Here is a 13128-nt window from a genome sequence, read left to right on the forward strand (position 1 = left end):
ACAAACCTACACAGGAATGTCTTTTTTTTTAATTGATTATAAAACGTTTGAAATAATTCCTATAAATAATTGTTATCATTCCAAACATACCTGTTCACATGCACACCTCGTCATGCGTATCTCATGTTTAGCATGTACTGGAGCTAGAAAGGAGTCTAGACCATACAGACACTGAAGGAGAGCAAGAAGGCTCCTCCTCCTCCGCTGGAAAGCTGCACTTTTCCTTGGCGTGGCCACAGCATTGCCCTGAGTCTCCTTGGCAACTCTGTGCATTCTAGTCGTTCACACTCTGTCTCCTTACAGATGCCAACTAGAATTTGTGTTACAAGGAGCCATGCTGGATCCTGGCCCACAGAGAGCTGGGGGTCTGTTCCCCTGGCCTGAGCAAGCTTAGGTTATGGCACAAATATCCGCATCTGTACAGTGGTCAGCCAGAAGTTAATCGTGTATGTGGCAAGTGCAGCCAGGAGCAAGGCAGGAATCTCAGCTCATGCATACTGTCAGCCGCAAGGCAGTGTGGGAAGTGAGGATCCAGGCAGGTCGTCCCTTAGTGAGATAAATCTCGGATATGAATGGAACAGCAGAAATGTAAACTAATTTATCTCTTTTATATGCTGGAGTTGACCAATTCATGGCAAATGTGAGTTAAACTGAGAGGGACTTTCAAGGAGAGGGAAGGAGAGAAAATGGAAGCATTGCATCGGAAGTCAAGGGCATCTCTAGATCTCAAGCTGACAGGCCACATTGCAGCAGCAGAGGTAACCAGGCCAGTGCTTTGGTTAGTGTGATCTTAGCTGTCACTCTGTCCCCCCAGACTGCATTTCTTTGAAGTGTAGCAGAGGGCATATCCTCAGATTGCACTGCAGATGACCCTGTGACTAATGGGAATTCAGGAAGTCAAGCCCTTGCTTTGACTGTGGGAAGACAGAGCTAGTGATGGCTGTTTCCTGGGAGCTAGCAGGAGGCGCTTGGCTCCACCCAGGGAACTGCAACGCAGAGGCAAGTCGATCTGTATTGAACCCTGGCCCTTGGAAATAAAAAGGGGCACCCTCAAGTGAAAAGACATTGTGGGCTCTGGTCAGCATCATGTCACTCGCTGTGGCCACAAGGATGTCGCTGGGATTGCTTGTCTTCCGAGGTGAATTACAAGTTCGTGTAATTAGAAAGCCAACATCTGCAGCATGTACAGCTTGGTTCAGTGTGTATAATGTATTCCATGTCACCCAGTTTAACTCTGCCTCATGCCTTACTCTTAATTGCCTGGCATGCAGCAATCAGACTAAAGGTCACGAGCCCACCAGGAATAGAAAAGACAGAATCCTTAGCCGGGCCCAGTCTTACAAGCTGATGGAGCCTCTAGGTGTCACATCATCTACAAATACAGACGACCTCACTCCTTCCTTTCCTGTCTTTAACCCTTTTATTTCCCTCTCCTGTTTGAGTGCTGTAGCGAAGACTTTAGGCACTGTGTTGAATGAGTGCAGAGCAAATGCGCTGTCCTCCCCTGCTCTTCGTGGCGAGGTTTTGCTGTTTTCTCCATTTGGTACAATGCTGGCCTAAGTTTTCATGTGTGCCCTTGTTTTGTTGGGGTACAGCCCCTCTATTCTTTGTTTCTTCATTTTTTTTTTATCATGAAGGAACTCTCTGCACAAAAACACAGCTCTCACCTCACAAGGGTTAAGAGGCAGTTCCTTCTGTTCTTTCTAGAGTGTAATGTATTACACTCTATATTACATAATGTGAGTGCCTGGAAACACAGACTCAGTTTATCTTAAATAATGCGTTTCAGCATGGTAAAAGTCATAAATCAAAGCACTTTTCAAATAAACCGTGAGAAATGTTAGGATACCGCATTACAGCAAGGCTGGGAAGTTTCAGCTGTGACTTCAGGTGCTGTTTGGTGGCATCCTTAGCCTTCAGGAGATGGAAACCAGGGTTCTGTTAAGTTAATATATTCCAAGAGGTTTCGTCTGTTAGTTACGAAATGGTAGCTCAGACACAGAAGTGGGTCAGGAATGGTTATTTAGCCGGCTGAAGGTATATTGTATAGACCAGATAAACTGTAGTTAGGGTTGGGACCTGCACTGTTCCAATCTCTCTGCAATCAGTGAGGTTCTGATCGGTCAGTCGGCCTTACAGAAGGGCCAGTGCTAGTGTGCTTTTCTTCGGGGTTTGGCTCATAGTAACGGGGAGGCGGGTGTTGGCCATGAGTCACACTTTGTGCATGTGGGGACTGCATAAAATTTATTAAATGTTATTAATGTCCCACATCACTAGGAAAGTTTCACTCCAGGGAACGGATGCTAGGCAGAGCAGCAGTCTTCAGGAGATGGTAATGGCTGCTGTTAGGAAAAAGCTGCAATTATTGGATCATATCAAAATCTACTAACCAATGTCATCCAGATTTGACTCTTTGGTCTGTATTTATCACGACATGTGACAGGTCACAGGAGTAACCTAAAATTAAAACAATCAAGAACACTGGAGGGCTAACAAAGCAAATGAGGGAAACAGATCATTTAAACAACTGAACTTTACAATTTTTAAAATATTTGATTGATTGCCAGTTTTCTCCTGTACTGACATATGAGCTTATTTTATTGTTGGAGTATTTGAAAAAAAAAACTACTGCCTTTTAATTTTAGTTGATCTTTTGGCCGGTTGGATCTTACTGCTACAACCATGTAGAACAACCTGCTCTAATTCCCGGGAAAGATAACTTTATTAAAAGTTAATACTACCAATATTGTGTTACCATCTAGGAATATACCAAAAAATACTAAGTATTATAAGCAATTATTTATTTATTTATTTATTTATTTATTTATTATGTACACAACATTCTGTCTGTGTGTATGCCTGCAGGCCAGAAGAGGGCGCCAGATCTCATTACAGATGGTTGTGAGCCACCATGTGGTTGACTGGGAATAGAACTCAGGACCTTTGGAAGAGCAGGCAATGCTCTTAACCTCTGAGCCATCTCTCCAGCCCCTATAAGCAATTTTTAAAAAATTGAATTTAAAAAGAATTTAGGAAACATAAAAAAAGAAATGTTTAGGTGTTGGGGCCTGCATGGCTAATGTAGTTGGAGGTGCGTGTCCCTAGTGTTTCTGTTGGTGTGGGTGTGTCCTGGGACGAAGCTGACATGTGTTTGAAGTAGCAAGCTGAAAGCCGTCTCCTGAGGTTTTATAGAATAGGAGGACACTGGCATCATCAGGGTGGAGCTCTTTTCTTGTAGGCAGGTCTGGATGGGATGCCTCATCCCCCAATGGATGAAGTCATCGGTTTTCTTTATCCTCCCAGGAAGACTGTAACCAATTCAGAATTTTTCGTTACCACATTTAAAGCCTCACACTTCCTGAGACATTGTGCAGGAGTCCTCTGGAACCGTTGCCTCAGACAGGCAATTTTTTTTTTTTTACTTCATATTTAGTTTGTCTTGCATTGTGGGCTATGATAATGGGAGGGGTGTGTTAATTTGCAGAACAGACGTTTTTATGCCTATATCATGACCTCTCCTTAAGAAACCCAGACTTGGCTTGTCTGGTGACCTTCAGACTCAGACTACGTTCCTCTGCGTAGAAGGTGGACAAGCCGGTTACTGCCCACAGCGGCCCCTTTGGGTTTTTCTCTCCTGTCTCTCTTCACCGTTCCTATTGCAGCTGCGATGAGTTTCTGGTCAGCACCCACGTGCTGAGGTGACCACTGCGAATACCAGGCTGGGGCTTCCCCTCCTCCAGCTGGCCATGTGAGTCTGCAGCTCTAGTGGAGACTAGGAAGTCTGGCCTTGACACTCATGGGGTTCCTTTTTGCTCTCGGGTTCTGCTCTGACTTGAGCATCCCTATCTCATGCACTGTTGCTGGCTCAAATTGGTAACTTAGCTGACAGGACTCCACTCATTCTGGGGATCCCTTGATGTTGTGTGGTCTCTTGGTGGCAAAAGCTTTGTACCAAGGGCCTTCTCTGAAGTGATGGCAGAGTCCCTGGGCAGGCATTCAGTTCTGCTGGCATTCAACTTAAGCTCCACCTTTCTCCTGTGGGCACCTCTCTGTCATCTGGGGTCTCTGGGTAATACAGACTAAGCAGGTGGGCTTCCTATGCCGCAGCCCTCCTAAACTAGGGAGCTGTGGTTTCAACCCAGTGTGAGGGCCAGGTCTGTTGTTCCCCCAAGGCTCGACATAACAGGCATTGACTGACTGTCCCTCCTTATGTTGAGGTATGAAAACTACAACACTTTGCCTTTTATCTAGGAGGGGGTCTTAGTTAGGGTTTCTATTTCTGTGAAGAGACATCATGACCACAGCATCTCTTACAAAGAAAACAATCAGTTGTCTTACAGTTCAGAGGGTCAGTCCATTATCATCATGGTGGGAAACATGGTGTGCAGGCTGGGTGTTGGAGGTGGAACGTCTTGACTTGCAGGCCACAGGAAGTGATCTGTCTCACTGGGCCTGGCTGGAGTATGTATGTGAGACCTCAAAGCCCACTTCCGCCGTGACACACTTCCTCCAACAAGACCACACCTCCTAATAGTGCTACTCACTTTGGGGGGAATTTTCTTTCAAGCCACTGCAGAGGCAATATCCCAGAAGAGCTGCTGGATCCCAACCAACACCAGCATTCTAAGGGTCTCTGTAGAATTTATCTCTCACCCTGTGAGGACTTAGACCTCCAGCATCACCCACCGTGCTTTCTTTCTGATGAATCAGCTTGATGCCACGTGATGTCTTTCTTTCTTATGGGGCTCAGCCCCTCTAAGGCTGGGTCATGCAGCTGTCTGCCGCTAGTCATCATCTTGTTACAGAGGAAGTGTATATGCTACAGCACCTGCTGAAGAGGTTTGGACTCCACAGCATCTTCTTTCTGCATCCACCTACATGTCCCCTCTGAGTCTTCAGGATGCCAGCTTTCTCCACTGGGGCCTAGATGTCGCTCCTGTCCTGGCTGGCAGACGTTGCCAACTTTAATTCCGCAGGTGGATATTGAGCCCACAGTTTCCCATTATGTCCCTGTTTCAGGTATAGGCCCTGAGTGGACCCCTTTGTACCACCAGCAAAGCCTTATGGTTCTCAACCTTGGCTGTGATCTGCTCATTTTTAGCTTTCTGTCTCTCGGTGGCTTCCCATGGAACGTGAGCACAGATCGCTGTCTCTGGCTGTGTGGCTGCTCTGTGGCTGGTGTCCCCTCTGTATCTTTCAGATGTCTGTACTGTTGCCCCTGCCCCTCCATATCCCTCCACCAGGACATTTTCCAGGTTACCCAGTGAAATCTAACTGAATAATGCCACACGACACGGACTGCACGCCACCTATCAGCTAGGGTATCATTCCCTCACTCCCACCTGCAGATTGGTTTTCAGGCAAGTCGCTACATGCCGCCTGCTTGCTCTCTCTCACCTTTCTTGGCAACACTTGTGTTAGTTTTTGAGAAGCGGAAGCTGAGATGTGACTAAGGAAGTCACCTCTGTGAAGAGATGGGCAGGGGTGGGGTGGTGCTGAGGAAGCCAGAATGCCAGCAAAGCACAGCCCTGCAGAGACACAGTGTCCTCCCTGGTCCGCCATTCTCTGGCAGTGTGAGACAGCAGAGGTGTGGGGGACCCAGACTTTTCCTGCGTTTTCCTCTGGTGTTGCATCTAGTTTTTCACTGCAGACTTTGTCGATATGTCTCAGTCAGTGAGATCTGTCTGTCTTCTCCATTAAAGAGTGCAGTCACTGTGGTCCCACTCCCAGATTCCTAGGGGTCTGAGATCTAGTTCACGGTTCTGGGATCTAGGTTGTCTCTTGCTAAGTTGAGACCATTTCCCAGAAAAGTGGGGCAAACCAACCATACCGCTAACATGGATTCCTTACAAAGTGCCTGATAACCCATAAACATTTCTCGGGCAACCTTTGTGTCACACTTAAGCAGACAGACTTGAAAGCGTGGTTTGATGCATCCTGGTTCTTTCAACACGAGAGACTCATGCTGAGCTCCTCCTTGGGCGACAGTTGCATTAATCTTTGTCGTTGTAAAGTGTTTTCAGGAGTGACGACCAGCCCAACATTTGTTTGCCTTTTGCATTCTTGTGCTTTGGTTAATTGGAGACTGAATTAGTGTCAGATAAAATAAAGGCACCCTGGAAAAGCATACAAGTGCTTCCCACTGTCCCAGAAAGCGTTGCTTACAGTGGAACTGAAAAGCTGTCTTGCTAAGTTCAGCCCTGTGTGTGCTGGTGGTGTGTACCTGTGTTGGGGAGGTCCAGAGAGAGACAGAGGCGTGAGAGACAGGCGAGAAACTAGTCAACAGCAGCAAGCAGAGGGGGGCAAACGATGGTACCTCTGCATGTGGCTGGATAATCAACTGACTCGTTTCCCCAGAATCAGCTTGTACTGAGGGCCATTCGTGGCATCAGATGAGCAGAATTCACAGACTTGGTTCACCTCGAAGCAGAGGCAGCCACAGGCCTCCTTGTAATAGCCTCATGCATTCTTGCAGGCTGCGGGAATGAATTTTAAGTGGGGAAAGAGGAAATGTCAGGTTACTGCATCATCCTCAGACCTCCTAGTAGCTGTGTAGTGTGCTGAGTGAAGACTTGAGATGCAGGGACACCAGCCAGCGAGACAATTGCTGCTGCAAAGACGGTTCCTAACAGGACGGGGTTGGCCACACCAAAAGGAAAGCGCCTGATCCGTTAGGAGGTGAGGGTCAAGGGGACCCTGGACAAGGCCTTCATCATACTTTCTGTAGGAAAAGAATCTCTGAGGCAGGACAGACTCAGAATTTTCTAGTTTGTATAGTTTTGTGGTCTTTGGGTTATGGGGGCTGTCTGTAACTGTCTTGACAGGTGGCCCAGAGTGGATTAGGGGAGGTGGACAGTGACCAGGGAAGGACCTGAGAAAGGAAGTGGTGGGTGCAAGGTTCTGGGTCGGGAAGGCTGCACTTAAGAGCACACTTCTGGCTTAGCTGATGAAGTTTCTAGAGATTGGCAGCTCTCAGAGGGGCAGGATGAAAAGCCAGGAAAAAGCCCACTTTCCACTAGGACTATGAAGTGTGCCCTAAAAATATCTTGTTGTCTCAGGTTAGCCTTGTTACAGCTGTCTCCCAAGAATGCTATGAGCCTCCCCATACCACACAGCATTTAGCCAGCAGCCTACTGGGATTGACGAAGATGTTTTACCCTTTGGCAGGGTGGGATGAAAAGGCACAGGACACAGACTTGTGTAGGTGTATGAGAGAGAGAGAGAGAGAGAGAGAGAGAGAGAGAGAGAGAGAGAGAGAGAGAGAGAGAGAGAATATATATATTATTTGTGATATATATATATATATATATATATATGTGGGAATCCTCCCAAGCCAGTGGCCTGGTTGGCCGAAAGGACAGGCATCTACGTTTAATCCCCAACCTGGGAGATGGCAAATAGCTCTGGAGAAAATGCAACCCAGGTCTCTCATTTCTGGTAAGTTGTAGACTTGAAAGTGAGGCACCGGTAATATATGAGCGATTAGGGTTTGGTGTATTTGGATGATTGTCGGTCCAAATAGATACGGGTAATAATGACTTTCTCTCCAGAAGGTTTCTATACCGACCATGTTTCTGGGCAGGTCCAAGGTTAAAAGTTTGGCATTGAGTTCCAAACAAGTGTGGAAGAGAATATTATGTCACATGTTGTGGGGAATAAAGGGCTTAGAAGGCACTGAGTGCTTAGGCAGTCTCATAGCGGCGCTGGGAGCTGCAGTTCAGGCTCCCGTCTGGCTTCTGCTTCATCGTCTCCCCTGCTTTCTCTTCAGAAGCTCTTGATGACTTTGTTTTTTTTTTTTTTTTTTAATTCTTTGACAGTTTCATGCATGCATATACTGAACTATGGCCATTTTCACATATGTCTCTCACCTGTCTCCTCCTGTTGACATCCTCCTTCCCAACATGACCCTTTGGACTTTGGGGTGTGTGTGCGTGCACACATGTGTGTCTTGCTGAGTTTAATTAAGATTTTTTTACATGAGCATCCATGGGCAGCGTTCAGTTGCCACACCATTACAATTGACCTCACCATTTCACCTCAGCGCCCATTAACTGCCCATTGTTCCTCTGTGAGGGATGGGGCCTCGTGGACTCCTCTTTGGTGCTTGGTAAGATGGTGCCCGGCCCAGTCCTGTGCAGATTTTTATTGCAGGTAAGCACGGTTGCGGTTAACTCCTGAGTGCGATGGCCATGCCGTGACCAGAGCCCTGTTTTGCCTCACTCCTCCTCTGCCTCTGAGACTTAGTCTCTTCCTGCTCCCCCCGCCCCTTCCAGGATGCTCTTGAGCTTCGGAGGGGTGATAGAGGTGGCTTGTGTAGGATCAAGCATTCCACTGTCACTTACTATCAGCACTTTGATGAGGTCTGGGTCTCTGCAGTCACCACCATTCATTGCGAAAAGGAGTTCCTCTGAGGAAAACTGAGAGCAGAATGAGCCACAGGCTCTTGACCAGGTTTACAGTACGAGGCTCGAGTTCCCTCCTATGGAAAGGGCCTCACATCCAAATAGAAGGTTGATTACTCCCATAAAGTCATGGTACCATTGTGTCAACAAGCATATCTTTCAGGTCATTATTGTAACAGGTTGAGTCCACAGTTGGGCATAACCACTGGTGACCTTTCTCTGCCAGCTACTACCTAGTACCTTTTGGCACCATGAGAGCTAGCTGTCATGGAGGAAACTTCCAGCCCCAAGTTGTGCAGAGAGCTGTAGGGTTGCAGCTTTTTTCCTCCCAGACTAGGGTGGGCTTTGGTGGTGTAGTGTCTAAGTCATCTCTGCTCCTGTGAGTAACACTTGCAGACACATTGGCTCACCACGCTGGACCGTAGTAGGATCCTTTGGTCTGTCTGCTTCCCTGATCTGGAGTGAGTGGCGGCTCGTTTCCATCTGATGTTTTTTCTCTTTGGACTCTTTGGGGGGGGGGGCTGTCACCCAGCTCTCAAATGAGCCATACACAGAGCCTTATATTGTTTCTTGCCCGACTTTTTTTTTTTTTTAACTTAAATTAAGAACCAAATGGGAGAAGTGACCAAAGTCTGCCAGCCTCCTTCAGGGGTGCTCCAGAAGTGACCCGAGTTCTGGATTCCATTTCTTCAAGTTTCTCCCCTGCCCTCCTTGCTTTGCCTCAGATACCAGGACTGTTCCACTTGAGCCTTTGAAAGACATCTGGAGCCAACAGTTGGTGTGTTTGTATGTGTCCACATACGTATTGTTTTTCAGAACAGCATCCTTTATAATTGGCTCGAACTTCAAATGACTCCAAAGCATTCAGCAGTAGAATGTGTAAGTAAATTGTGGTGTAGGCATGGCTGATGTGTAACAGCGAATGTTGAACAACAAAGAAATAGGTCGTATGTAGTGTATTTTCATGAACATCCACAAATAGTTCTAGATATTCCATAGAAGTAAAGGTGAAAGCAGATGGTAGTGGTGCATATTTTTAATCCCAGCACTCGGGAGGCAGAGGCAGGCGGATCTCTGTGAGTTCAAGGCCAGCCTGGTCTACAGGAGCTAGCTCCAGGACAGGCTCTAAAGCTACAGAGAAACTCCATCTCAAAAAACCAAAAAGTAAAATAAAATAAGATATAAAATAAAAATGAAGTCTTTTTAATTTTTTAAAATGTATTTTTAATTAAAATAGAATTACCCCCTTTCTTTTCTCTAGCCCCCTCCTAGGTACCCTCTCTCAAACTTCTTCCATGCCTTCCACTTTCAAGTTGATAGCCTAAGTTTTGATTATTATTATTATATATATGTATATATATGCATGTATATGCACAAATTATATATATCCATATCCTGCTGAATCTATTTTTATTGGTGGTGTATCTTTGATTTTAAGATGACCACTCTGCATTGGATAACCAATAAGGGGCTCATCCCTAGGACAGGCTAATTCTCATTCTCTCAGAAGTCACCAGTTGCCTGTAGTTTGTTGTCTAGAGTGGGACCCTGCAAAATGTCCTCCCTTCAATGGTGACATGTCCATGTTACTGCCATTGTTCCAGCCTTGTTTATGCAGCCATTTCTAGACTTCCTAGTGTGTGCCGGCTCTTAGAATCCTTCTGCTCCTTCTTCCTTGATGTTCCCTGAACCGTTGATGCAGGAGCTGAGTGTATGCATTGGAGCTGAACTCCCCCAAATCTGTTATCTCTACACTATATTTGGTTGTGGTTCCCTGTGATGGTCTCCATTGGCTGTAAAGAGAGGCGTCTTTGGTGAGGGTGGTAGTCACACTTACCTATGATATAAAGGTAAGGTTTAGAATGCAGTAAGGGTTCCACTGCTCTCACAGCGGTAGTTGTGTGTTCTTTTCTCAGGTTCATGACCTCACCAGCCCCTCGAAGCTGGCCAGGTTTTCCTCCTTTTGTTGTAAAGCAATGAGAATGAAATACGCCAGCTCTAATAAATATTGCTCCCGACTCTGCGTTTACAGTCGTCATCATGAAAGAGAAATCACAAGACTTGGTATGACTCTAGTCATATCAAACTCAGTCAAAAACTAAACCGCACGATTCGAGCCTCATGCATAGGTGGTAAGCTCTGCAGGAAGGAATGGGGACCCTGCTAGACACTCAGGGTCTCTGGGAGTGAGACAGGAACTGTGTCTGGGAAGGGACATTCAGAGAATTCCTGGACGCCAGCAATCCCCACCCCAGCGAAATAAAACAAGTTCTTCAAAGCTTTTTTGAACACTGTGAGAGATTTAGGACTCATTTTGTATATATTTTGCTTTAATTAATACTAATGGGTTTTGTTTGTTTGTTTTTGAGACAGCCTTGGCTGTCCTAGAACTTGATTTGTAGATCAGGCTGGCCTCAAACTCATAGATATCCACTTGCTTCTGCCTCCCAATGCTGGGATTAAAAGCATGCACCACCATGTCTGGTCACAATTTATATTTTTCTTGCCTTTTTCCTTTTCTGACTGCTGTCATTTCAGTGGCGAGGGAGTGAGGGGATGATTTATGTGTTCAGGCTCTTCATGTACTGGGAATTCTAGCGCATTCTTCTATTAAAGGAGAATTCTGTGTATATCTGAAATCGATGAAGTTTTAAGGTAATTAAACATGTATCACCTAGCTGATTCTTTCACATAGGACTGAAAGGCTAATTACAATTCCTGGCCAAGAGTCCATTTCCAAAAAAATTAAAACTCCAGATTTGTTTAAATGAGACCATGACCTTATGACCTTTTTTCCTTTCCCTTTTTCTTTTTCTATTGTTAAAGAGTATATATTTATCTTTTTGATATTTTAGATTGTCAGCCATGCCTTTAGTGAAGAGGAGCATCGAACCCCGGCACTTGTGCCGCGGAGCTCTACCCGAGGGGATCACCAGTGAGCTTGAATGTGTAACTAACAGCACTCTGGCTGCGATCATCCGCCAGCTAAGCAGTCTGAGTAAGTCCCCACTTCCTCCCCCACCCCCACCCGCCCCCAGTTATTGGCAGTATTTTATGGCCTTCACATTACCCAGTGGGTTTTGACTCAAGACTGACAGCGCTGAAGAAAAGAATCCTCCTCCATCCGCCGTGGCCAATAGCTGTGTCTGCCCTAGGCTCCCGACTCTGCATTTACAGTCATCATCATGAAAATCATTAGAGAGGACCAAATGTGTTGACTTTCACATTGTGCTCATTTTTAATGCCTTTTAAGATTAACTTGATTGTGTACTAATTTTTTTTCTTTAGCGAACTGTCTTGTTAAACTTGACAGGACCAAGTTTTTTTTTTTTAACCTGTTAGGTTGAACGGTAGTTAGCATCACAGTGTAACAGTATGCTGTTGGTGTTCAACAGATATTTGCCCAACCCCAAATAGAAAATAAACAGGTAAGCTGATGATCACATACATATTACACATGGTATACACATATGGAGTTGATTGATAGTGGATACACCCTTAAGGAAGGAAAGATTTCATCATTCTGTCAATGAAAGTTAATATTAAATACCCAAGGGATATTCTTTTGGGGACTCAAATATGCATACAACGTCTTTTTTCTTCAAAGCTTTCTGATATTGTACTATTTTTTCCCACTTTGACTTTCCCATCCTGACCTTGTTTTCTCACTTTGTCTCCACTGCTTTTTAGTGGTGACAGATTTTCACACTTAAAGTTTGTAGGAACTGGTGATAGCTGGAAAATGTCCTTGAATTTCTATATTCTGGTAGCCTTAAGCACAGAAGGTAGGGTGTGTGTGTGTGTGTGTGTGTGTGTGTGTGTGAGAGAGAGAGAGAGAGAGAGAGAGAGAGAGAGAGAGAGAGAGAGAGAGAGAGAGACTCAAATGCTTTAGTGTATTTATTTTGGAGGAGAGCCATTGCAGGTAACTATTTCTTTATAAGAATTGCATTTGGTACTGATGTCTTTTAAGGAGATTTGTTAATTAAGAAAAGCAAACTTGGAAATTGATTAACATGTATTTTGAAATGGATTTCCTCAGGAATCTAACCTCATTACAAATGACTTTTGGGTAGTGGTTATTCATAGAATACGTACATTTCTGTAATTGCAGAAAAACAACCTCTAGCAAGTTACTGATAGTCACACTTTCTGTTCGTCTTTGTGTGCTTCTGCATGTTCGCTTTCTGTTTGTAGCTAGAATGTCTGCTGACATAAAGTATAAGTAACAAAAACTGATTTAAACTTAAGATTTAATAACCAGGCTCTCTCTTGAACTGTGGTATTCAGCAGAATGTTATATTCATCAGGTTTATTCTCCCTGTTTTGACATGTAACTGGCTTTTCCACCTGTTTCTTTGCACGCAGCTCTTGTGGTATGTACTCCCCATATCCCCTCCAGATGTAGTCACGTCCCTGTGCTTAAAACCTGTTGGTGTCTAAATTACACACAAAGAGATATTTGTAAAGCAGCTGACCTTAGGCTAAGGATATTCATGGACCAGGAAATCATGAATTGTGGGATTCCTTTAAATGTGGAGGGGGGCAGTAGAAAAATTGGCCATCATGGTCAGGGGGAGGGTTTTTTTTTTTTTTTTTTTTTTTTTTTTGGTTTTTCGAGACAGGGTTTCCCTGAAGTTTCTAGAGCCTGTCCTGGAACTAGCTCTTGTAGACCAGGCTGGCCTCGAACTCAGAGATCCGCCTGCCTCTGTAGGGGGAGGGTTTTAAT

General features: G+C 45.2%; 1 protein-coding gene across 1 annotated transcript in view; it reads left to right on the plus strand.

Annotated features, from left to right (window-relative positions):
• The window catches only part of Wasf3 (WASP family member 3), an 89481-nt gene that overhangs the window by 46045 nt on the left and 30308 nt on the right, over positions 1-13128 (plus strand). The window contains exon 3 of the mRNA XM_038345546.1: positions 11258-11400. Coding sequence (XP_038201474.1) covers positions 11268-11400 — 133 coding nt within the window. The 5' untranslated portion in view covers positions 11258-11267. The remainder of the gene's footprint in view (positions 1-11257; positions 11401-13128) is intronic.

This window comes from Arvicola amphibius, chromosome 10 (genome assembly GCF_903992535.2).
Source record: "Arvicola amphibius chromosome 10, mArvAmp1.2, whole genome shotgun sequence".
Lineage (NCBI taxonomy): Eukaryota > Metazoa > Chordata > Mammalia > Rodentia > Cricetidae > Arvicola > Arvicola amphibius.